Consider the following 27,697-nt stretch of genomic DNA (forward strand, 5'->3'; position numbering starts at 1 on the left):
AACAATTGTGAATACAATAAATAATTTTATTTCAACCCGCAAACCTTTGCAAAACTCACCTACATCAACAACTACTGCTACTGCTGCTGAATCAACAACTGTTGCTGCTGAACCTCACAAATTCAATCTTCATATTCCTAAACCTCACAAATTCAATCATTTTGGTTTAACAATGGTGAATACAATTAATAATATAATTTCAATCAGTCGATTATTAACTGAACCTCACAAATTCAATCTTCATATTCATGCATCAACAACTACTGCTGCTGAATTTGCCGTTGATGTTGATTCGGCTGCAACACAACTGGAGCTAGAAACCCAACTGTCTCTTTCTTCTCTATTCATGGTGAAGTTGCAAACCATTTACATTTTCAGAGGGTCACGCTCAGATTAGGAGGTCGGTGACATTGTCGAGGGTTGTCAGGAAATGCTATCACTTTGCATTTCCTGACAACCTCGACAACGTCACCGACCCCTCCAAGTTTTCCACCAAAACACTCTCACTGGTTGCTTCTTCAACAAAGTTACATATAGCCTCAAAAACTTGGATTTCTTACAGTTACATCGCTTGCAAGCCTCCACCTCTCCAGCAGTTTCCGCTCTACGCCTATAAAATTCAACCAAAACGTTAATAACCATTACGCTTAGCATATTGAAACGTTATACACCGACACTATAATGATCTATATATCTATATATAAAACTGAAACTCATACCTGAAAGTCTTTCTTCTTGCCACCAGACCTTTCTCCGATAACGTTGTCATCAATTCTAACTTCACCTTTATAAGCAAGAACATATATTCCTTTACAATAACTAATAACTAATAACTCTTAAGTTGGTTCTCATACCTGAAACTCTTTCTTCTTCTACCACAGATACATACTGATGACACGGAAATCCCCATTACCTAAATTAACAATCAACTTGTTACTCACAACCATAGTAATTTGTAATTTCAATAAAAAACTCGTTCATCACCATTTGTAAGATCGGGGTATTCATATTTTTTTAACTCTGTATAAGATTATAATGCACAAATATCAGCTCATAAAACTCTGCCAAACATAAATGCTTTTTAACCTAGTGAAATTAGCTCATAATACTCTGCCAAACATAAATGCTTTTTATCCCCTAGGTTATTAATGATATATGTTTGTTTATGGGCTCATAATCTACACATCGAGGGTCAGGTAACGATTAACAACAGGTCATACAAATACAATAATATTCAAATCGATGGTAAAGATGATGAATAAACAGTACATGAGGGTCAAGATTCGGTGTAATATTCAACTACCTGTGCCCTGATGACTCTAAAAACCCTAATATGGTTCCAGTAAATAAAAAGTAAGAAATCGAAAGAAAAAGGCAAGAAAACCAAGATTGACTGTTACCAAAGAGATGGAATTGTACCTTTGTGATGAAGATTTCGTAAGGCTGAAGGACGGCAGACAAAATTAGGGCAGAAGATTTCGATATGAAGAAGAAATTGAAATAATTCCAGATTCTTGCCAAAGAAGAAAGATTTATCTTTCAAAAGAGGGGCCTGCTACTGTGAACCGAATGATTTATCTTTCAAAAGACTGTGAATTTTAGAGAGAGAGAGAGTGAGAGCTGAGAGAGAAATTGATTAGAGAGGGTAATTGATTGAAGAAGATGATAAGTTATATATCTGGAGCCATAATTTTGGATTTTGAATTTGGAGCCATAATTTTGATTTTGAATCATCAGTGGTTGATTTTGAATCATCAGTTCGTGACTTTTGGAGTTGGCCAGTGGTTTGGATGATCATCAGTGTTTGCCCTTTTGCCCATTTAGATACTGATTATATATTTTAGATAGATTATTAATTAATAGATATGATTACTTCTTACAGTGCATTAATTGCTGATTTCTTCTCCCCATGCAATTTCAAACTTCCCTCCTAAAGAAATCTCTTATTTACTAATAATAAAATCTGATTATATATTTTAGAAAGATTTATACATATCTAAATATTGAAAAAGGAATTATGACAGCAGCGATTACATGTTGCATACCTTAAAAATTGACACATAGGCAGTTTTACATCAACTCATAATCTCTTATTATAGATAGTATAGATATAACATTCCAATACAAAGATTTAGTATTATTTTAACAATGCATCTATTTAAATAATTTTGAAGTTATTATTTGATAAGACAAAAAGAAATTGCAAATTACAAATATAAGTAGGAACTTTGGAAATAACAAATAGTTTTAAAAGGAATAGGGGGATAAATTAAATTCTTAGAGGCTTAGACTATAAATAATACACGTTAATAACTGATTTAAGTTTGTTAATTTTAGTTTTCTCTAAGAACTTACAAGAACTAAAAAAACGAAATACATGGTTGTAATCAATATCTTTTTCTCAACGTTTCGATATAAATATTTTGAAAAAGTAGAGTTATTTTTGCTATCGAAATACCGGGATCGATATTCGTTTATATGGATTTTGATCCTTGTACTACAAACCATATATCCTCTTTATTCTTATAAATAGTGGTAAGATTTGCCTAGAAACTATATACATATTTAACTTATTTACTTTTTTAGTAATTTTGATATTTGTCTAACAACTTGCTTTTGTTATCTTTTTATAAAGAACATAAATAAATACACAATTAGATTTTTTTTCTTAAAGTCCTGATATAAATTTTATTGTAAATGAAATTGTATTCGAAGTAAAACATATCTTTTTATTAGGAACAAAACAAATTATGTAATTTTTTTTATCGTAATGTCGTATAGATGACAGTTTGGTAAAAAATGAACTCACCACTATTTTTACTATACATTCCGCCGTGTAGCGTGGGTGTCTCACATACTTTATAATATAGAAGAGCACAAGGAAGAGAGAAAAAAGTTTCATCTTGAGGCAGGATTACAATCTATACGAGGAAATTAGTGGAGGCGGTACAAGCTATATGTCAACAAACATTTATTAATACATGTTTTGTGCAAATTTGTCAATTTCTTTAAAATTTATCTCAACTGTACTGTCAATTCAAATCAGTTATAAAATAAAATAATATTTAAAACATGCCTTTTTATTTTATTTAATGACATAATTCAATTAATATAAAATAATTATTTTTCTTTTCAAAAAGTTCACGGATTATAACCTAGTATTGCATATATAATTACTAAATCAAACTCTCTATAATACCATTTGAAAAATTATAGGTGAGTGGCATGTAAACAATATATGTTTGGCATGTGGCTTTTAGGAGCTTATAGCTTTAAACTTTTAAGAAAAAAGCTCTTACTCAATAAAAAACTTTGTTAGGTTGAAGGGGCTTCAAGCTTTTAGGTTAGGAGTTTGAAACTTTTGGTTGAACGGTTGAAGTGGCTTGAATCTTTTAGCTTAGGAGCTTGAAACTTTTGGTTGAACGCTCCTACTAGTAGCCTTTAGAAGGAGCTACAAGTTTTTAGTGAAAAAATGACTATTTTAACCTTCAAAGATAATGAACTTTTTAATGCACAAACTTTTTAAATTTTTAGTTATGTCCATTATTGTCATTTTATTAAAAGCTTCACCTACTCTACCAAACACCAAATATATCTAGAAAACAAGTACTAGCTACTAGCTTACAGCCACCAGCTACCAGCTTCCAATCACCAGCCATCAGCTACTTTTGCCAAACATACCCAATATATAATAGGGGGATGGTTCAAATGAAAACCACTTTTAACGCGAAAACTCGAAAACTAACTAAAAAAAGCCTAAAAAACACACAATTTTTTTTTTCAATTTTTTTTAATAAAAATCGTTGGTTTTTATATATAAAAAAAAACTTTTTTTTCAAAAAAAAAAAATTTTTGTGTAGTGCACATGTGTAATATGTGCACTACACAAAATTTTTTTTTTTTTTTTTGAAATTTTTTTTTTATATAAAAAACCTTCGAAATTTGGTTTGAAAAAAAAAATTGTATGTTTTTTTGGCTTTTTTTAATTAGTTTTCGAGTTTTCACAATAACTAATGGTTTTCATTTGAACCTTCCCCTATATACACGCATATATATATATATATATATATATATATGTGTTTGTACGTATATATAACATGTGAATACAACATGTACTGGTTTGAAAATCAGAATGCATTAAAATTACCGATTAAAGTTTACACATTTTAAGGTTTCCTTGTCAAACCATCTCACTGCTGTTTCTATCATCAACCGACTCCACCACACAATCACAACAATCCACCTCCTAGGTTTCTTTCCAACATATATCCTTATTTTCCCCAAATAATCCCTTCCTCAACAGGGTCGTTCTTCAATCATGAACTGTTTCAATATTTTCACATCCAAAACAAAGGGAAGAGCTAAATCTTCACCAGAACTCAGAGTCGAACGAAATCGATCGAAAACATCCACGACATCGGTAAATTCAGCAGGATCAAACTCCTCATCACGAAGCATAATTGAGTTGTACAAAGAAAGAGGTCACAGTTTGAGAAAGTTTTCGTATTCGGAGCTTAGAAATGCAACTAATAATTTTAATCGGTCGTTGAAGATCGGAGAAGGCGGGTTTGGAAGCGTTTATAAAGGCTCGATTCGACCTCGTGATGGCCATGGTGATCCTCTTGTGGTTGCCATCAAGAAGCTCAGGAGAAATGGCCAGCAGGTAACATATTTGTGTTTTCCAGTTTTCATAATCTCAGGAGTTTTTTTATTTATTTTTGTTTTTTATAAATTAAAAATATGTTATAGAGCTAGAAAGCGGGCCGGGCCCGGCGGGCCCTACAGATATAAACTGTCATAAAGTCAGAATAAAGTTTATCTTCTTGATATTCGTACGTTGGGGTAAATGTTGGGTTTGGTCAATCTTCTTGATGTTCGTACAATGTCGGTTTTGGTGAAAACAATTAAATGGGTATGTAGCAGCCGCCATGGTAATGGTGACGTCATTGACTGCTTTGGTGACGGTGGATATTGTGCTTGTAGTGGCGGTGACGGTGGTTGGTGCTGCGGTTGTTGACTGGTGGTGATGTTGGTTGTGTCAGTTGGTGATTGTGGTGGTGACAACGATAAGTAGGTGGCGGTGATGGTACTGTGTGAGCAGAAAGAAACTACTGGTAGGTCGGCGGGTGGTGTGGTTGTGGACGGTGTTTCTTTTACCACTTTTCGCACATACGTAGTGGCGTTTGGTTAGTGTGTCAATAATGCTTGTATAGTGACGGCAATTGTTTGAAGGATGGTAATGATTACCTTGTTAAACAATTCTTAACAATGTTGATATATTCATTTGATTTTTGGAAACATCACATGATGAAGTTCTAAAACACTATTCTAGTTTTATAATTATGGTTTTATCATTGCACAACATTTAGGGTCATAAAGAATGGTTAGCAGAAGTACATTTTCTTGGTGTTGTGGATCACCCTAAGCTTGTAAAGCTTTTGGGGTACTGCTCGGCGAATGGAGAACGAGGGATACAAAGATTACTGGTTTATGAGTACATGCCCAACAAGAGCTTAGAAGACCATCTTTTTAGCCGAGCAATGCCACCGATTCCTTGGATAACACGACTAAAAATCCTTCTCAGTGCGGCCGAGGGTCTCACTTATCTTCATGAGGGTTTGGAAGTTCAGGTACATGTTACCGAGTCATGGTTACACTTACAAATCACTCGCATTTTTGCAAATCAACATTTTGTTGACATTTGTATTTTGGAAAGGTGATCTTTCGTGACTTTAAATCGTCGAATGTGTTGTTGGATGAGAACTTTAATGCGAAGCTTTCGGATTTTGGTCTTGCTAGAGAAGGACCACAAGGGGACCGGTCACACGTATCTACAACGGTGAGTATTTATACTATATTATACCATGTTGCTCATTTAGCGTACAACTTGTACACATGTTTGGATGTGTAAGTCATGACTCATGATCCACTTGTACCACATAACCACTAACTTACACCCAAACCAATCATGCCACACTTAAGGGTCGTAAATGACCGAAAGTTTAACAACCCGTTTGTGATTGTCATTCGGAGGAAAGTTTGTTTATTTAGTAAACGGCCATACATTTTTTTATGTTTGTTTAGTTAAATGAACAAACATACATAAACTTTTCGTTTATTTGTCTACGTTCCTGAATTATATAAGTTGTTCAAATATATATATATATATATATGTTCGTTTAGCATTTAATATTGTGTATAAATGAACATAAAATCTTGTTTAATGTTCACTTTAAATATTTTAATACAATAACTATACCTAAACGCGTAAACGAAGAAAATAAATATTATATATCTTCTGACTTTAATATCATGTTATATAGGCTATTCTTTTAAATATTTCATATGTTTCATGTATGTCCATTTATGTTTGTTTATCTCTAAATGTAAAGAAAACGAATTAATAAACGTATGTTGTTAACAAAAAAAAAAAAAAAAAACGAAAAATAAATTCCATTTGTTTGATTGTTCGTGTTAGTTCATTTGCTGAGTTGAACTTAAACGAACAACTCATGGCAAGAGAGGCTGCTAATTTGATGTCATTTTTTATTTTCCAGCCAATCGGGACATACGGATATGCTGCCCCTGAATACATTGAAACCGGCCATCTTAAATCAAACAGTGACTTGTGGAGTTTTGGAGTTGTAGTGTACGAGATCCTAACAGGCAGAAGGGCGGTGGACATAGAACTACCACAATCTGAACAAAAACTTATCGAATGGGTGAAACAGTTCCCGGTAGATAGCAAGAGGTTTAGGATGATTATGGACCCGCGTTTAAACAATCAATATTCACATGGCGCTGCCCGAAAGGTTGCAAAACTGGCTGATAGTTGCCTAAGAAAGAATCCGGAAGAACGACCCCTGATGAGTAAGATTGTTGACATCTTACGACATACAATTAGAGAGTCGGAGTTAAACGATGTTTCAGAAATGACGAGTCCGTTACCGTTACCGGAGCCTTCTACACGAAGAATGGCTCGTGTGGCTTAGTTACAGACTTAGGGACAGGTTGTGACATGGTAATGAAAATGAAATCATGTTTTAGTTTTAGTTATTTTAAAATTTTGATGACTGAATTATGAAATATGCAATACGCAATGTACATATACGGATGACTGGATGAGATTCAAATAGTGCGGACCCAAGCTTTGGTTTGGGTGGGCGGACGTCCCGTTAAAAAAAAATTAGTGTATTTTTAGGTAAAAATTTTGACTGTACCCCTTGAAAATTTGGTTAAATCTTTCCTTCACACCCTCAAAAAATAATTAATGGATCCGCAACGAAACAAAACAAAACAACTAAACTCAGAAAGTAAAACAATATATCCGAATTCCTAGTTTATGCATAGGGCCACTTTGTTGAATAATTTAGTGTATTTGATTATGAGCTGTCACCCAAATAATGTACTTTTAAAAATAAGTAGATTCATGGATATAAAGTTAGTTATTACAACTTGGGTGATGGTGGAATGACTAGGGTTCGTTAATTTGTTACACCAAATACTTTTAAATATAAGTAGATTCATGGATATAAAGCAAGTTATTACAACTTGGGTGATGGTGTGGTCGGTAGGGTTTGTTAATTTGTGACACCAAATACCAATACTTTATTCAGTGGTTTGTATATAAGGCAGCGTTTGTTATGAATAAGTTGAAGGTGGAATAGAATAAATCATTCTGATAGAATGAAAGAAAACATGTTTGATTATCACGTTATAATGGAATTGATTATTCCATAAGAATGTAACTCCTTTCAGATATAAGAATTTCATCACTTGGTAAAGATGTATTTTTTTATTCCTTCATGGAATGGAAATGAATATATTATTATTATTATAGGTAGAGGATCCTGTACAAAGTGGGACTTTTGTAAGAAGTGTGAGAAATAATTTTGGAGGGACAAGTGTCCTTTATCCTAATTAATTCAAAAGGGTATACTAGTAATTTGACTTTCTTATCATTTAATTGATTTCAAAGATAACTGCCAAAAAAAAAAAAAAAAAAAAAAAACTTGCGATGAGTTTTTATAGGGATGAATCGAATTTTGAATTATGAGAAATTTTAGGAAACATTATACATCTGATTCTTTTATCTTCTTCATCATCTTTTAATCGCAACATCTTTTAATCATATATTGTTCATGCCGTGGTGTTTTAAACATCTGGATACATTGTTCAGGGCGTGGTGTTTTAAACACCTGGAGATATTGACTATGATTCAAGTCATGGTGTTTTATCAGGAGACATTGTTCATGGCGTGGTGTTTTAAACATCTGGATACATTGTTCATGGCGTGGTGTTTTAAACCTCTGGAGACATTGACTATGATTCAAGTCATGGTGTTTTATCTGACTCGAATTCCAGATAAAACACCATGACTTGAATCGTCTGTTTGTTTGATGATTTACAATGTTTTTTGGATTCCAGATAAAACACCATGACTTGAATCACAGTCATGGTGTTTTAAAATCTGGGAATATTTTGTATTGATAAAACACCATGACTTGAATCATAGATGTTCTGGAAATGTTGTGTATTGATAAAACACCATGACTTGAATCATAGATGTTTAAAACACCACACCATGAACAATGTCTCCAGATAAAACACCATGACTTGAATCATAGTCAATTTTATCCAGTTGTTTTAAAACACCACGCCATGAATCTGATTACAGTTCTCTTTATGATAATGTATGACGAATATGCAAACAAAGACCTCCTACAATTAAGGTGAATCATTAATTCCTATATTTAAGGAAAAAGGAGTGAATGTAGGAGTTTTTGGTCGTGTATGATATGGTTACCATATTTCAAACATTGAAAAAGACACTATTGCCCTTCAATTTTACATAAGGTCCCTCTAATTAAAACACAATTTACATTTTTATACCCTATTGATCTCAACCATTAGATCAAATATCCAATGGTTTAAAACACTTCTTACCCTTCTTACATTTTAGACACTTTTTACCATATCCCTACCCTATTATTATATTAATATTAATGTTTTATTATTATTTTTTACCATTAATATATTATTATTATTATTATTATTATTATTATTATTGTTGAGGAAATTATGTTTTTGTTGTTTCTAATAAATTATATTTCGTTATTCGTCTTTTTTTGCCTATCAAACTGTACAAAGTAATTATTTATCCTATTCGTATATGAGTAACCAAACATCACAATAGAATAGAATGTAATGATATTTTAGGTGTAAAAGGTTCCTAAAATCATTCAAATTCAAAATCCATGATTAGGGCTTATGTATACTATATATAATTTAAAGATACCCAAGTTAAGAAATTTATTTTCCTTTAATCTGTACTATATATAACTTAAAGATACCCAAGTTAAGAAATTTATTTTTACATTAAAGTACAATATAAAATGCGGGTAAATTAGTCTTTAAACACTAATTACATATTAATCCACTCATATTAGTTATTGTTGTAAATCAACAGTCTATTAGCAACCAATATATAACTCTAATAAATATGAGAGAACAAGACTATAAAGATCATGTAGAGAACAAGAATATGGAGAATAAGAGAACATGAATTCTTATTTATTAAGATATAATCATGCAATACAAAGAAACCTATATATATAGGGTTCTTACATAATACAAAGGAAATGAAGAGATGGGAGTTAGGATGTGGATAGTCACTTTAATATAGTTTATTTATAACACTCCCCCTTGACTATCCACGTAATAAAAGAAAACAATGTATTATACACTTGGTGTTGCTGCCTCGTTAAAAACCTTGCTAGGAAAACCCAGTGGGACAAAACCTCAGCTAAGGGAAAAAGAGTGCAGCGTGTATTTTCTCCACCTGATACTTTTGGATCAGGCATGTTGCCTCATTAAAAACCTTACTAAGAAAACCCATTGGGATAAAACTTAGTTAAGGGGAAAAGAGTGCAACTTGTATAATGCTCCCCCTTATTTTTACATGTATCCTATAAGTGACTTAGGTCCGGCTTCTTTGAAACTTGCTCAAACCTCGTAATCCATTGATGTGCAGCTTGGTATGTTGCTTGATCCATTAATGTCAAATCCTTCAATGAGCATTGATGTATGATCTTCATGTGAAATTTTAATTGTCTTCACTTGTAAGTAGATACCATAAGATCCATGAATATGTTTTGTTACATTTACAAAACTAACCAAACTTGTTGATGGGTTAGTAAAATATGAATCCATATCTTGTGTACCTTAAGGGTATAAAAATATATATTTTACCCGTTACATTATCTCCTCATTATACGCGAGTTATATCTTGTCAATGAATTTAATGACATGTGTCTGTGTATAAATACTAGCAAGATATATAATTCGTATTTAACTATGGTACTTCTGGACCAATGATCTTTACTTCCCTGATAGGAGATGATAAGAGTCATTTTCTATACCAACTACTTGGTCATCATAAAATGTATGTATACCATAAGCTTTGTGCGTATGAACATGTCCACCATCTTGTATTATGATTGATGGATAATAATAATACAAATGCTTATTCTACATATCAAGCCACATATTTGCAATACCATCTTTAATTTGCAAATTCTTCCTTTAATAATTGAGCTCATTTTTATCTTTTCAGGAGATTCAACGATATCATCAACATATATTAGAATACTCATAAACCTCATATTGTTCTTTTAATGAAAACAAATGGATTCACTACAATTTATGTATTTCTCTCTTTGCTGAGCTCATTAGTAAGTCGATTATACCACATTTAAATTGACTATTTTAGTCCATACTATCTTTTTTAACTTTATAAATATACATTCTCATACTCCTTTCCACTTTGACTAACAATGTTTGTGCATACACTCTTTAGGAGTGTTGACACTCAAACCTCCTCATTAATTTTATGCAAGGATATCTTAAACACTTGCTTCATTTATAAAATCCATATTGTACCATGTTTATACATTGTGTACATTGAGATACCATAATAACCAGGTACACATTTTCTATGTATCTTTATTGGAGTATTGGTGCACAATAATTACATGCATAAGGTGTTTCAATTAACCTCTTAAGCACTCAAATGCTTTAGGATACTCATGGGGAGTTCCAGTTATATTCAATTCAATAACATATACAACATGTATACGTATTCAGATCCGAATTTAAATAACAATCATAATATTCTCGAGAACTTATTTTATATGACTTAGTATCAAGTGATACATAACCTTCATACGACGCATGTCAATTCTCTTTTATATATTACCAGACTAATAAGATATTGGAAAGTCAAAACATCCACCACGGGAGGATATGTCTCCTCATAATCAGTCATAAGTCTTTGCAAAAATTCTTGTGCCACCAAATTTGACTTATATCACTTAATTTGATTTTCACATGATTCGCGTAAAAGACACATTTGTATCCAACATATTTTACAACTTCAGTTGTATGGACTGTTGTTCTAGAAACTTTCCATTTCATTAGAGAACTAAACTCTGCCTTATTTGCGTCTTTCTATTTTTTGGCCAATAATTTCTTACTATTCATTCATAGGCAGATCTTAAATCTGATCCTCATCATTTAATCATTTTAAGCGCTACATTATATAAAAAAAAATATAACGACGTCGATTTTTATTTCGATTCCATACATATCTTAGACATGATACAACTTATCGAGATCTCTTTATTTTCAGGTACCTGAGGTTCTTCTTGAACCATCATGTCTATTGTCTCTTCTTTAGATCTTATTATTATAACCTCGACTTGACCATCTTAATTACTTGCTCCAATTTTCGAGGAATTTTATTATTGGAATCGACTAGTTTACCACGCTTCAGGCGTGCAATAGACTCATTACAAAATATGTGGTTGTCCTCTTGGACACAAATATAACTGGAGCATAACTAGTTGATTATGTGACTTACTTAGTCACTCTATTTAGGTCATTGAACTTGTCTGGTAATTTGTTCTTTAATATTTGTGAATGAATTATACTTTAAATTTCTAGTTCATAGTTTATAGTCTGAGGATCAAGATGACATGATAATTCATTTCACTTTTCACTTTCCAACTGCTTGTTATCTCCCCCTAATGTTGGAAACATTCATTCACTAAAGTGAAAAACCAATGAGCCATAAACAAATTTCTCACAAATGGCTTTAAGTATTCAATCATAGATGATTATTATACCCAACATATTCCTAAACTTTTTAGAAGTCTCATCTTTGTGCGGTTTGCTGGATGAGTTTCAATATATGTCGCACAACTAAAATCTTTGATGAGACATTTTGGTTCCTGACCAAAAACCAACTGTATGGGGGAGAACTATAACTTATTGGCTTGATGTGAATTGATGATACTATATATAAAATTACATATAGCTAAATAAACTTTTGCTCCTCTCATGATCATTGCTTTGTAACCAATAGTAATCTGGATTAATATGCTTGCTATCACATTAGCTAAGCCACAATCACACAAGCTTCAGGTTGTGGATTTGATAACCATTTAGACGATACATCGATTTCAAAATACTAAATGGTATCATGTCGGGATACACATATTCCCTTATTATTTCCAAAATATTTAGGGATCTAAACCATACTTTAGTTGGTATATCATTAACTTACCTTGAGTGCAAATATTGCATGCACTTAACAAGAATAATCTTGTAGTTCTTCATTAATTTTCACATCATTATCGACTCGGTATGGTCTAACCGATCATGCCAATTAATCAAATAATCATTATTAATAATTTTTTTGAATGGCCAACAAACTCAATCCCGAGCACTCTCGGGGCACCCACTGGACAAACGGAGTACTCCGAGAGTAACCCGAGTCCACCACCAATTCCGGGGAAAACCCGGTAACCCACCCGCCCGTAGGCACGACGGTGAAATTACCGGTAAAACCCGTTTGGCTCAAGGATCCAACCCAGGTTTCCCTGGGTCTCCTATCATTGCCCACCAATGCCTCACTCTGCACCAAGTGGGAGTCGAACCTACATCTCTCAAGAGAAATGCAAGCTCTCCACCACTTGATCTAGAGATCATTGGCATTATTAATAAAATTTTGATTTATGATCAATATCATAATATGTGAGATAACAATGTTCTTATAATCACTCCCATAATTCCTTACTACAAGTTGTCAATCTCATTGTGACCATTATTACAATTTTGATAGTCGGTTTCATTATTAACTTGGCTATCTTACAACTTTTGATAGCGGGATCTCATTAGTAACATGATCAGCATTATAAGTTTCTCAATTACATCCATCATCCCAACATTTTCAAAGATCTTATAAGCATATTCACTTCAATGAATGATGTAAACCAACCAAGTTTCATGGTTCGGACAAACAGATATGAAATCGTTTCAAAGTTGTTATCCTTGTTACATAATATTGCTACTTTAGCATATTTGAGAACGACAAATGAAAACTACTTTAACCGATTTTACCTTGTAATCTTCTCTTTGCATTACACCATGGAAAAGTAATTACATGTCCGAATCATATAAGGTCTAACATCTTATGACCTTCTACAGACTCAATATGAGATTTAGGGAGTATGACATCTCGGGTGTCATGTCTAAACTTTTGATTCCCTTTCATGAGAGATATTAAATCAATTTAGATGATCGATTGAATACTACAAATGAGTATATGATAACATATGAAATAAAGTCAAATTATATAATACATGACATCATAATATAATATGTGACCACATAAAACAATTCACAATATGTGACCACATAAAAAGTTGGTATGAAAACTTTATGAAATATTCATCACACTTAAAAGCAAATATTTAAATCATATGTATTACCTGTAACCAATTAAAATTTTCACTTTTGATAACATCATTTAAGATAGAAAATTCATTAATTCTATTGTATCAATGGTTCAATCATCTCCATTGAAATCAACCACAAGGCCAAAAACGTTTGTACAAAATAATATTTGTATGAAATACAAATTCATATGTTGAATCAAAATATTAATAACATTACTTGTTAATCTTGATCTTGTAGTAATACCGTATTTTTAAAGCACTACACCATAAAAAGCTTTTGTATTTCTTAAATTTTGTGTAGTATTTATAATCATACAAACCACACGTTGGAGCACGTATCTAAGATACTTCATAGTATTCTTTGGAACATAAATGCATATTTATATAATTCAAGTAGAAACATAAAAAGTATTTTAGCACTACATTAAACAACTAAAAATTTCACGGTAACAATTACTATTTCATGATCCCTTAAATAGCATTTGAATTTCAATTCCATTATTTATCAAGACTTATAAATCTTTAAAATGATGTAAAAACAATAATTACCATTTAAGAAATATAACTTTCTTGAAAATCATTTACTAACATTTCAAACCCATTTGTATACTAGCATATTAAAAGAAAACATAACAATTGACATTTAGTGATAAACTAGAAACGGTCGGGAAGTATTAAAACCTATAACCCTTTTATATTTCAAACAATTAATCCAAATATGAAATTAACACACATTAAGGAAGTTACAAATATGAAATTAGTAGTTATTATTTATTTATTTAAAAGTCATCTATATCTAATTGTGTAAAAGTCTTTTGGCATGCTATATATTAACAATAACTAATGATAACAATTAATTACAAAGTCATCTATATCTAATTGTGTAAAAGTCTTTTGGCATGCTATATATTAACAATGACTAATGAAAACAATTAATTACGATCAACATTAATATTTTATATTCTTTTACAGCCAACAAGCAAGCAAATTCAGTTAAAGGAATAAAAGGGACTTCACCTAGGGTTTAACAGAAAAAGTGTATATATTATGTCCTTGATCAAGTATCCAATCAAAAAAACTTTGTATATAACAAAAGAGAGAAAATACTTACACCCGGATTCAATTAATTTTCAATCTTCTTCGTATATGACACTCGATTCATGAACACCAATAAATAAAAAGTTAAAATAACAATTGTTACAGTAAGATCAAATAAAACTGATTCATGAACACCGATAAACATAAAAGTTAAAATAACAATGGTTACGGTAAGATCAAATAAAACAAAATTGTTAAAGATGATTACAATATATGTGGAAAATCTCTTTTCATGATTTTTATTAATAATATTAAGTATATTTGGACATATTAAGAATTTTTAACTTGTATATTCACAAATAATACCAAAATAATGATTCTATCCAAATCATTAAAAACAATAAATATTAAAATTATAGTGTGCAACTTTGATAACCGTAATACAAAGTGTGGATCGTCAAATTTATATAATATTTTAACTTCATTTACCAAACATAAATATTCATACTAATCATGACAGATTTCTAAACAGCCTAACATGAAATATTATGTTAAATTAACAAGAATACATTATAAAAAAAATCATATGCCATTCGTTTGAATAAATAGAGTTGATCTGTAGGACACCACACCACATGAAGTATAACTCAAATCAAAATATGATTTTATTTTTTTTAACCACTAGAGTAGACAAATCAATTGACTTTAATTTCTAGACAATACATTCTACTTTTTATTATTTACCTTTTTAAATGCCGTCCGGTATATATATATATATATATATATATATATATATATATATATATATATATATATATATAAATGCAATGCAAAATTTCAAATAGTGGCATGCACATGTTTAATATATCATAATCTAAGAGGATTTTTATAAGGTTACCTTTTTTCTCAAATGAGCATCCTTTTGCAAGGTGTGGATTTCACATCATCCAGAAAAGTGACCACCGTGTTTACAATCCTTACAGATGATTTGGGTTTGTGTGATGTCGCTAGCGGCTACAAAACAAGGCTTTCGGAAAAACACCATCGTGCTGATAACGTGTTGTAAATCAACGGTCTATTAGCAACCAATATATAACTCTAATAAATATGAGAGAACAAGACTATAAAGATCATGTACAGAACAAGAATATGGAGAATAAGAGAACATGAATTCTTATTCATTAAGATATAATCATGCAATACAAAGAAACCTATATATATAGGGTTCTTACATAATACAAAGGAAATGAAGAGATGGGAGTTAGGATGTGGATAGTCACTTTAATATAGTTTATTTATAACAGTTATACTTTAATTCACTCATCTTTAACACAATTTTAGATAATTAGTTACTAGTTACGTTTTATCCCTTATAAAAAACTAACTACTCCATGATTTTTAAACAGTCGTACCTTTTTTTACGTTAATTTTTTTTTCCAAAAAGGTACACCATTAAAACGAGCATTTTATTCTCTTTATTATGTGTATAGTATTGCCATATATATTTTATTTAAAAAAATTGATATGTTACATGATTAACAATGTCTAAGGGTGAGCAATAACTGAATCATTAACTGAAACCGAACAAAAAACAAACAAAATCGAACTAAAATCAACCAAAAACTGAATTACCTGAAAATCGATTAACCAAAACCTGAATTAACCAAAACCCGTTTTTGACTCTTTTGTACACTCGTTTAACGAAAATTAACTGAACCGAACCATTTATATTTTCATATCTTTCTAGCTTTTATACCTTGGGTTCATATATTTCATATTTTGTACCTCCATTTTGTATTTATACTTTCATTTCATGTATTTATACATCATTTTCATGTATCTATACCTCAATTTCATTTATTCCTAAGCAAAAGTTTTAGCTCAAGTTTGGTTTTAGCTATTAACCGTAATTAAAAAAATCAAACAAAAAATTGTCAATTTAACCAAATAAAAGGAATTGATTAACTGCCGATTGGTTAATAAAATAGACTAACCGATAATTTCGGTTTCGGTTGAGGATAGTAACCAAACCAACCGAACACTGCACACCCTGACAATGTTCATGTTTCCTGCCGCATCGCGCGGGCACCCTTCTAGTCTATAATAAACAAGATAATTATCAATTATTATGCAATTGGTTTAATCAAATCCTATTTAATTAATAAATATCATAATTGTTAATGTAGAGGTAACCCACTTGGTAGAGACACATGTCTATTAGAGGGAAGGTTTTAGGTTCACACTTAGACAAGAGAGTATTTTAGTACAATCGAATGGCATTGACATATGACTCAGGATCGTAGATCAAATAAGTTCATAGACAATATGCGGGTTCCTCATTTTAGCGGCGACTCAATTTGCTAATACTGGGTTGGTGCGGGAATGAGAATGGACGAAAGATCCTAGCTCGCACGAAAGATCCTAACATGTAGAGGCGTTGATGAGACTTCTTCAGCAAGCTAAAGTGAAGGAAGGGAAATTACTTTTGGGTGCGGCGTATTTGTGGGTATCCCTGGCGTACTTATAAGTACGTCGAGTAGGTTTTTGCATCTAGTATATATAATGTCTGTGTATGCATGGTAAGGGTTTTCACGGGTCTTATGTGTGTGTAATCAAAGGTGTGACATATGTGTACTCATTGTAGCAATCCAGGAGCTGCTGATTTAGTGTTATCTTATGAGAATTTGTGTTTTGATGGATGATTGTGTGTCAGCTTTCTACTTCTACTAGTTTTGATCGTGTTTTCATTGTTTATTCACCTACAACTACAAACACCTAATTCATAGGTGTTTGTGTGCGAAATCGATCACTATCATTATTGATCCGTTGAATTGGGATCTATAGAAAGATTCTTGGGTCTGGGAGAATAATCACGGGGCAAACTTTTCGGTAGAAGACATTCGCATGGAGCTGGTGTCGTCGGGCTCGGGTCAAGAGGAAGAATAGAAATTTGTTTGGAATTCTTGGGCCCCGCTCAAGTGCAATTATCTCTTGTAGGGGGCCAATTAGGAACGCCTCCAAAGTTGGGCTGGCCCGTCACGGGATCCAAATTTAGAACGAGGTTTGTTATAAACGTGGGTATAATGACGAGACCATATACCACATATTCGTGACATGTCTGTTTGCGAGATGCATATGGCGGAACGTCTTTGTGTGGATTAGAGTGCCTTTATCACCTAACTTACAATCTCTAAAGGAAATTATCGAGGTTCTTTTGGATGCTCTAGGAGCTAAGAGATGGAAAGGATTGTTTATACGGTAGCCGCGACGGCAGTGTGGTGGATTTGGCCTTCGAGAAACTTAAAGGTGTTTGAAGGAGAATTCTTGTCGGTTAGAAGGTCCGTGGAGATGGTTAAAGACGATGCGTTTGTTTGGTTGAGCCATAGGTCGCCTACGTGGGAGAATTAGATAAAGTTTGATGTGGTAGAGCTTCTCTAGTTTGCTTTTATGTTTTTGTTTGTTATTGCATTTTGATTATATTTTTCTAGTTTTTGTTGTGTACGCTCACACTCCTTTTCTCTCTGTCTCATTCTCTCTCACTATATAGTCTTTCGAAGTTCATTATAAGTTGCTTATTCTAGTATTTATTTATTTAGCCGATGACCTTTTGGTGCATGGGCAACGCGGATGATCTGGCTTTTGTTGATCATTAAAAAAAATATTTATTTGTTTTAGTTTCTACTAGTAAAAATAAAATAATCATAAGTAAAGAAAACGAGCATCTATGACAAGTAGAGGTGTTAAACAAGTCATGTTGCGGGTTCAACCCGAACCCGAATATATTAAGTGAACCTCCACACAACCCAAACACGAAAATTGTGTCGTATATATGAACCCAGACATAACCTGTTTTTCACATGTTGACCCGAACATGGCCCCCATTCAACCTTTTTTTTTTTTTTTTTTTTTTTTTTTTTTTTTTTTTTTTTGCCAAATTAACATGTTAGATTAAACCCAAACTCACAAAATTGATGTTAAATTTGTCATTTGGGTCGTATTTTTCGGTTCGTGTAAATGACGAAGAGCTTCACACTCATCCAAACAGTGGCAACCGCCGGACTCTTCTCTGCCGTTTCATTCTGGTATATTACAAACCCTAATTCAACTAACATCTTCCTTCACTCAAATTTTTTAATAAATTGATCGTCTACTTTTCAGGTATGGATTCATGTTCGGCAGAGAAACTTCCCGGAAGGAATTAGGTGACCTAATCGCAGATCTTCGCCGCAGTAATCCTGATCAATCGTCTACAACTCCTCCACACTCCTGATTCGGTAAAGTTTTTTCGATATAATCCGTTTATATAATGTATTAATTGTTATATAGTTTCATCATGTATTGGATCTTATTAGTTACTGAATGTTGAAATTGTGTGATGGTCTAGAAAGAGCTAATTACAAATTCAATGTCAATATGTTAGTTGTAAGTTTTAGTTTGTGTGTAGGTTTTTAGCAACACTGAACTTGAAGATTAGTTACTAACTCACTACAATTTGATTAATGTTGGTGAGTTGTTTGAGAATTATTAGCTTTTTAGAACTGAAACCGATTAACAACAGTCATAGGATGATTGGAGCATTTGGCTCTTATACGGACGAATAGTGTCTGTTTTGCACACGAGGAGCTCACGGCTTTGTTTATAGTTGTCTGAGTGGAACTGTGGAAACGTTTGAGAAGGTCACTTATACTGTTAACTGTTGAGTTCTCTCGTCCACAACCAGTGCGTCGAGTATGCGTCGATGATATTCGAGACGGGGCATACCTTATGGCCCAATATATCTTATGTGGAGAGACAGGACAATGTGAGATTCGCCTTAGGTGTCACATAGGGGTGTTAACGAGCCGGGCTGAGCCGAGCCCGACTAAGCTCGAGCTCGCTTGTTATGTTTTTATGAAGCTTGGCTTGGTTCGAGCCTACTTATTTGAGCTCGAGCTTGGCTCGAGCTATTTTGAAAACACTCTCAAACGAGCTAAAATCTCGGCTCGAGCTCGTTACGATATCGCTTAAACGAGCCAAAGCTCGGCTCACCAATGTTACTAGTTTAAATCATATGGGCCTAAGTTGAAACCGACTCGGGCTTTTTAGGTTTGGGTTAAAATCATTATTATCATTATCATTACAATATGTATAAAAAAACTGAAATTTTGTTTGGGCTCGGTTAAACGAGCTTTGTATTTTAGACTCGAGCTTGGGCTCGATAACTAAACGAGCTTTGTATTTCAGGCTCGAGATCGGGCTCGATAACTAAACGAGCTGTAATTCAGGCTCGAGCTCGGGCTTGAGCTCGTTAAGGCTCGGCTCGTTCGAGTTTTTAACCGAGCCGATCCTGAGTAGCTCTCGAGCTTCTGGGCTTGTTTACACCCCTAATGGCACAATATTGGTTCTTATACCCCTAAAATCATGTAATATTAAAAAAAAACAATCACACTAATTTTCAGTTTAGGGATGAGATCTTTGGGACTTTTCTTTTCATTTCTTAAGAAAGAGGAGTGACACGGAATATATACCGGTATGTTATCAACTTATCGTGTATACTTGAGATATGAAACTGTGTACATCATTTTTCTTTTTGGACTCAGTTGAAGAAACCTCACCCGATTTTGACTTGTTTAACTGTTGGATTTTTTCAACGGCTTCCAGATTGTAAATCGACGATGATTTTGGTTTGTGACATTTCTATATGTTGAATTTACATTCAGGCGTGGTTTGAGATGCGGATTGGAGCTTCAAGTAGGTTGCTTTGAGAATCCAATTAGTTACAAAAATCATGGCTCAGTTTTACCACCAAAGGAATTAGCTTGTATTTGAGGAAAAAAAATTTATTTACATATTTTTTAGTTTAGTTTGGATTAGCCCAGTTGATTCTGATTTCTGCAGGCTTCATAGTTGTATCAGTATGAAGGCGATTTGAAAACTGAAGTGTTAATGAAATTGGAAGTAATTTTTGTAAAATGTTTTTTTTTTGAGCCATATTTTATCAAATGCGATTTGAAACCTGAAGTGTTAATGAAATTGTAAGTAATTTCTGTAAAATGTTTTTTTTGAGCCGTATTTTATAGTGTTGTTCTACATGTGGTTGTTCACCGTATTTTACCCAACTCTTTAAATTTCTTTCCCTTCAAATTCTTTAACTGTTTAAAAAAAAACTAAAATTTAAACCTCGACCATTCTCAAATCTCTCTCTCCCCCTCCTTAGTGTCTCACTACACTTTTAGCCACTCGCCACTACCGATCACTGCCGCTAGCCTCCTCTGATAGCAAGTGCGACCCGGAATCGCAAGACGTCGGTACAGTCAGGTTAGATTAGTCATATGAGTCGGGTTGAACCGACGGGTCAACATTAACATAATTCAAGCGAGTCAAACCGGACTACCATTCACGTTCAAATGGGTTGATTTCATCCATGCATGTATTCCCCCACGTTCACCCATGTTTTCCAATATCCTTATTTTCCTTTTCTCAATTATTTTTATTTCTTTCTTTTCTTGTAAGTTATGTTCCGTAATAGTAGCATAGTGGTGTGTTGGTTAACTTTCATTTCCTATATGTAAACGTATTATCTTAATGAAAGAAGTTAGTGAGTTTTAGAATGAGTTTTTTTCTTGTGTTAATTATCTCATGTGTGTGGGTTAATTAATTCGTCTATGCTAGCTCAACCGTGGCGTGTTGGGTGGTGAACTTAGACACGATATCTTAACCGGAGTGGTGTATCTGTGTCTTCGGTTGGACATCGCAGCCCTACCGTTTCGTTTGGTGGTGAATCTGTATTCAAACGAACCGTAGAACTATCTTTTTAATTTACCGTTTGATTTGAACCGGTGATTCGGGGTCATACTCCTATCATCCTCACTCTCACTAGAAAACTAACATCTCATAATCCTCTCTCCAAAGTACACTTGCCTCGTTCAACTCTGGTCTCCTTGTCACCACAACACCATGATGCCCACAACCGCCACATGTTTTCTGTTTACTTTAACACTGTGTTCCCGAGTTTCATTTAACGATAGAAGAGAAAGGAAGGGGAATTATAAGGGAATGGAAAGGAAAAGATGTGATTATATTCATGTTCCCGAGTTTAATGAAAAGAAAAGGAAATGAAAGGAAATTAAACATTTTATGTGTTCCCGAGTTGGGAGGAAAAGAAAAGAAAGTTTATTTATAATGAATTAGAGGGTAATTTAGGAAATTTAAAAAAGTTTGAGATTCATAATAATCTTTTCTCACCAAATCTCTCCAAATTGGGAGGATGAATATTTGCATCAATCATCCCCTTGTTTCCTTTCTTTTCTCACCACTTCCCTTCCTAAAAAAATCTCTGGAACACATTTTTTGCTCTCTTCCTTTTAATTCATTTCTCTTCCCTTGTTAAATGAAACTCGGGAACATAGTGTAAAATTTTCGTTGTAGATCTAGCGTCGTAGTTCCTAACTTGACAGAGATTTTGATATGTTTTATCAGCCATCGTTGGTGTTCCAAACACACACCACACGAGTTTCAATTGAACTTCTTCTAAGCAAACCTGCGAACATACCCTTCTCGAGCCTACAACTATAGTTCACACCTACCAAGCCTAACATTAGTGCTACATCAAGCAAAACACGATTTCATCTCTCGTTTCTTGTGGCCACATCTCTTTTCTTTGTGGCCACATCTCTTCACATGCAATGAGATTATGAGCGGAGATCTTCCTTCGCACTTGCTATTTACCGCAAACTTTGTGGTTTGTCTAACCGAGTGAAGAAACTAGAAGCCGGATCACAAAAGAAGGAAATAATACAAGTAAGAAAGACAAAATAGTCATTTAAGGGGCTGTTTGTTTACCTCTTAATTAGGCTTTTAATGGTTCAGACCTCTTACTGGTTCAGCACTTAATGGTTCAGACTGTTTGTTTCACAAGCAGATGTCTGAATGGTTCAGACATTTGCCTCTGAATGGTTAAGCATTATACAGAGTCTGAATGGCTAAGACCTCTAATCTGAATTGGTCAGACATTTGCCTCTGAACGGTTAAGAGGCTCTTAAGGGTTCAGACCTCTTGCTGGTTCAGACCTCTTACTGGTTCAGCACTTAATGGTTTTCAACACTTAATCATTCATTTGCCAAACAGCCCCTAAGAGTATATAAAAGCCTTTAGCAAACAATTCACTATGAGTTAAAGCATACACTGAAAGGGAGACAATATCTATAAACAGTACGGTTTTACTGTTAAAAAAATAAATAAAAAAGAATCTATAAACAATACGGATGAAGTACTCTATAAAATTTAAAAAAACTAAAGAAATAAAGGGTAAAGGGTAATTTGATCATTTTTCTGGTACAAGACCTTCAACTTATACAAGGACTAAATTCGTGAATAGCTTAGACAACAACATCAAGAATTTGGCCAATTAACTTTGACGATTAATGTACTAAATAGTCTAATTTTTCTTGAGACCCTGTTCTCATAATGTGTCTATTTACTTATTAAAAAAGTCGATGGCCTGTTGGCATATGGTGTTTGTCCACACCAAAGTCGTGCGGATTCAAGTTCCACAAATCAGGCAATAAGTAGATTTTCAGAGTAGATTTTAGGGGATGTGTATGTTCGCCTTCGAATAAAACCCATTAGTAGGCTCACTTCAAGAGATGTACCACAATACCAATTTATGGTTTAGTATCAAATACAAAGGCTCCTAAAAATAAGAAGTGTACAAATGCTCCTAAAAATAAACCCACTACATCAAAAAAAAAAAAAAAAAACCTAAACACCCACCACTACCCAAAAACCTAAACCCTCACCCACCCTCCATCACCCACCCATTATTATTTATTTATTTATTTTTGCGGGGGGGGGGGGGGGGGGGAGGGTTTAGGTTTTGGGTGGTGGTGTAGTGGGTTTAGGGTGTTAGGAGTGGTTAAACACTTGAGAGTGACAAACTAAAAAATCGACCAATCAGAGTGCGCCACGTCAATCAGTGAAAATTGTTTAAACTTTGGTGAAAAGTGTTGGCAATGGTTTAGACATTTGGTGAAGTGGTAAAGTTTTTAAATAAAAAAAAGGAAAAAGATGTGATTGGTTGAGATTGGAATGGACCCCACCCCACCCCACCCCACACCCCCCCCCTCTCTCTCTCCTTCCTCCCTTCCCCGCGTCGGCATGCACCCACCGAATCTGTGCCCATTTCGTCAAACACCCACGCGGCAAAGGTGTTGGCATTGGTTTGCCACACTTTACCGAAGTGGCAAAGTGGGTTTGCCGAGCACCACTCCTAACACCCTTAGGTTTTAGGTTTTTGGACACTTGTCACTTTATAATGTCTTCTTACACTTCTTATTTTTACGAGGCTTTTTAGAATAACTTAACTCCCCAATTTATATATATATCTTTTCTGGCACTACTAAAACGGGAAATAAAATATAAAAAATTTAACAACAGTAAGTAAAAAACTTGTGATTATAAGTTTGTAAATTACAATGCCAGCAATGTTTCCTTGGTTATATCAAAATTAACATTAGTTCAAACAAAGCTATTGAAGTAATCGCTTGTTACAATGTACGAAAATGAAATTTGTTTGGCATATTCCAATGATCCAAAAAAACAAAGATAAAATATTATGAACTTACACAATGAAGTTCTATCCACTCTATATATATAGATTCTTCAAACATCTCATCATATCATATGTGCTCAAACTCTCCAATAAACATGGAGATGAAGAGAGCTAATCTTTTACCTGAGGTTTTGTTGCTGTTGCTTCTTACTTTCACCACCATCTTTACCATCGCTTCAGCGAATTCCGACCAAGCAGAAACCTACATTGTCCATTTAAATGCTCCTGATGGTGTAACGTTTGATAAACCCGAAGACCGTAGAGGTTGGTACAACTCCTTTCTGAAAGCGAGCACTGCCGACTCAGATGTGAAACCAAGCTTGATCCATACATATCACAATGTGTTCACTGGGTTTGCAGCCAAACTGACTGCAGATCAAGTAAAGGCAATGGAGAATATGGATGGGTTTGTGTCTGCAAGACGCGACATGGCGTACAAGCTGCATACGACGCATACTCCAAATTTCTTGGGGTTGCATCGGAATCTAGGATTATGGAGTGGATCAAACTACGGAAAGGGAATCATAATCGGGGTTTTAGACACTGGAATTACACCCGGACATCCTTCTTTTGATGACAAAGATGTCCCTCCTCCTCCTGCAAAATGGAAAGGCAAATGTGACACTGCAGGGTGTAATAATAAGCTGATCGGAGCAAGAGATTTTACTAACAGTAGTGGTACCGGTTCACCGGTTGATGAAGAGGGACACGGGACCCACACTTCGAGTACAGCTGCTGGGAACTTTGTCGATGGTGCCAATGTGATTGGACAAGCAAATGGCACTGCAGCTGGAATGGCGCCGCTTGCTCACGTGGCCATGTATAAAGTTTGTGATGATATCGGTTGTTTCGGTAGTGCCATCTTAGCGGGTATGGATGCAGCCATTGAAGATGGAGTGGACGTGCTTTCGCTCTCGCTCGGTGGAGCTTCGGTTCCATTTTATGAGGATGGTATTGCGGTTGGTGCGTTTAGTGCTATTCAGAAAGGAATCTTTGTAAGTTGTTCAGCTGGGAATTCTGGTCCAGTGAACTCATCATTGTCAAATGAGGCACCATGGATTCTCACTGTAGGTGCTAGCACCGTCGATAGAAGCATAAGAGCAACCGTTTATCTCGGAAACAAGGCCTTGCTTGATGGCGAATCTTTGTTCCAACCAAAAGATTTTCCTCAAGACTATATGCCACTCGTGTATCCTGGTTTGAACGGCGGTCAAGATGCAGCATGGTGCGCTCCTGGATCATTAAAAAACATTGATGTTAAAGGGAAAGTAGTGTTGTGTGACAGAGGTGGTGACATAGCAAGAATTGACAAAGGGCAGACCGTAAAAGATGCTGGAGGGGCTGCGATGATTCTTGCAAACGGAGAGGCAGACGGGGATACTACAGAAGCCGATGCTCATGTTCTTCCTGCATCACATGTTGCTTATGATCTTGGCGTTACAATCAAAACATACATCAATTCAACCTCATCCCCGGTTGCCACCATCATATTCCGGGGAACTATTATTGGTGATGATTCAGCTCCTGCAGTTGCTTCTTTCTCGTCTCGGGGACCGAGCTTGGCAAGTCCAGGAATTGTTAAGCCTGACATCATCGGTCCGGGAGTTAGCATTCTTGCAGCTTGGCCCGTATCAGTCGAAAACTCGACAACGAAAGCAACATTTAACATGTTATCAGGCACTTCAATGTCATGCCCACATCTTTCAGGTATATCAGCACTGTTAAAAAGTGCACATCCTGATTGGTCTCCAGCAGCCATCAAGTCTGCAATCATGACCACAGCAGATAAGCTAAACCTAGGTGGCCAACGCATCGAGGACGAGAGAGATCTCCCTGCAAACATCTTTGCAATCGGTGCTGGACACGTAAACCCATTGAAAGCCAGTAATCCAGGACTGATTTTCGACATCCAACCCGATGACTACATACCTTATTTGTGCGGTCTCGGATATACCAGCAAACAAGTTGGAGTCATTGTGCAGAAACAGGTCACGTGCACTGAAGTTATACCAGAAGCACAACTGAACTATCCTTCATTTGCGGTTACTTTAGGACCTGGTGAAATAAAAAATTTCACAAGGACAGTGACTAATGTTGGTGAAGCAAATTCAACTTACGTCATAACAAGTGTTGCTTTACCAGTTGGTCTAGATTTAGAAATTGGTCATGCAGAGCTCCAGTTCAGCGAAGTGAACCAAAAGTTGACGTATCAGGTGATGTTCATACGTGACAAAGAACAGACACCGGAAGCTCCATACGGGGAAGGATTTATGCTTTGGACTTCTGATAAACACACGGTGAGAACCCCGTTCTCTGTCAAGTTCGTGTGAGGGGAACAACCAAAGACTTGATCCCACATTTTTCTAGTTGTTTGAGTCATGTTCTCTGTCTTGATTGTTTTCCCTTTGTTGTCCGTCATTCATAACGCTTGTTTTACTTCATAAATAGTCGAGTTTAAGTATTGAACTCGTTAATGAAACAAATTAAGTTGTTTGTTATACGGTTAATTCATTTAACCTAGACCGTAATCCACCTTACACAAGGACTGCATCTGGATTCTTGTGAGTGTTGAGACTTTGATCATCTTGTATGGTGCAAGACAGCAAGAGCAACTTTGGTTTTTTCTATAAGCTAATTCCATTAATTGCAAATCCGCGCTACAGTTGCTCCAGCAAGAATCCTATGGTAAGCCGCTATGTTTGCCCGATCAAAACATCCAATCACGTACCATGATCACATACAAACAACATAGATCCATACTTTTTATAACCATCGTTTGATGGTTGGTGACTTGGAGGTCAAGTAACTAACTTTATACGGTTAGTTGTTAGTAGTTGGTAGTTCCCATAGCTATCTTTATGTGTTTGGTGATTAAGAAACCAAGTTCTGGTTAGTTTAGTAGTTGAACAATAATGATTTATGACACTTGGTTGTTACACATCTCCATCTTCATCAAAGCAAGGGCTACCATTTGGGTGCGGCCAAGGGCCATTGTTACGTAGTTAAGAGTTAGTTAGAAGTTGAGGGTTACTTTTGCAAAGTGTCAAACTTGAGGGATTGCGTTGTAACTAGCTAACGAACTATAACAACTATACAACTATGTTGTAATTTAATATAAGCTCATCGTTTTGGTTGCCTAAACTTCTCTCTCGGATTTACCAGTGTGATCATTTCTTCTTTGTTGATGATACCCTGAAAATTGCAAGGTACGTTATGCAACGGTTCATTTTGAAGGAAACATGGTTAAATGGCACCTATCGTTCTTGAGGTA

General features: G+C 34.6%; 3 protein-coding genes across 4 annotated transcripts; all 3 read left to right on the forward strand.

Annotated features, from left to right (window-relative positions):
* Positions 1-4,131: 4,131 nt before the first annotated feature.
* LOC110899800 (probable serine/threonine-protein kinase PBL19) lies at positions 4,132-7,056 on the forward strand. The gene is made up of 4 exons (XM_022146691.2): positions 4,132-4,663; positions 5,370-5,630; positions 5,717-5,839; positions 6,558-7,056. The coding sequence occupies exons 1-4, from the start codon at positions 4,319-4,321 to the stop codon at positions 6,990-6,992; spliced, it is 1,164 nt and encodes a 387-aa protein (XP_022002383.1). The 5' UTR covers positions 4,132-4,318; the 3' UTR covers positions 6,993-7,056.
* Positions 7,057-18,789: 11,733 nt separating this feature from the next.
* On the forward strand, positions 18,790-20,831 carry LOC110899801. Of its 2 annotated transcripts, none has more exons than XM_022146693.2 (3): positions 18,790-18,919; positions 18,996-19,111; positions 20,478-20,831. In XM_022146693.2, exons 1-2 carry the CDS (start codon positions 18,852-18,854, stop codon positions 19,105-19,107), a joined length of 180 nt encoding a protein of 59 aa, XP_022002385.1. In that variant the 5' UTR covers positions 18,790-18,851; the 3' UTR covers positions 19,108-19,111; positions 20,478-20,831. The 2 variants fall into 2 exon arrangements, with proteins under 2 accessions (XP_022002385.1, XP_022002384.1); XM_022146692.2 differs by having other exon boundaries at positions 20,537-20,831.
* Positions 20,832-24,454: 3,623 nt separating this feature from the next.
* On the forward strand, positions 24,455-26,924 carry LOC110903410 (subtilisin-like protease). Its single transcript, XM_022149375.2, has one exon. It carries the CDS (start codon positions 24,498-24,500, stop codon positions 26,754-26,756), a length of 2,259 nt encoding a protein of 752 aa, XP_022005067.1. The 5' UTR covers positions 24,455-24,497; the 3' UTR covers positions 26,757-26,924.
* The last annotated feature ends 773 nt before the right edge of the window (positions 26,925-27,697 follow it).

This window comes from Helianthus annuus, chromosome 13, assembly GCF_002127325.2.
Source record: "Helianthus annuus cultivar XRQ/B chromosome 13, HanXRQr2.0-SUNRISE, whole genome shotgun sequence".
Taxonomy (NCBI): Eukaryota; Viridiplantae; Streptophyta; class Magnoliopsida; order Asterales; family Asteraceae; genus Helianthus; species Helianthus annuus.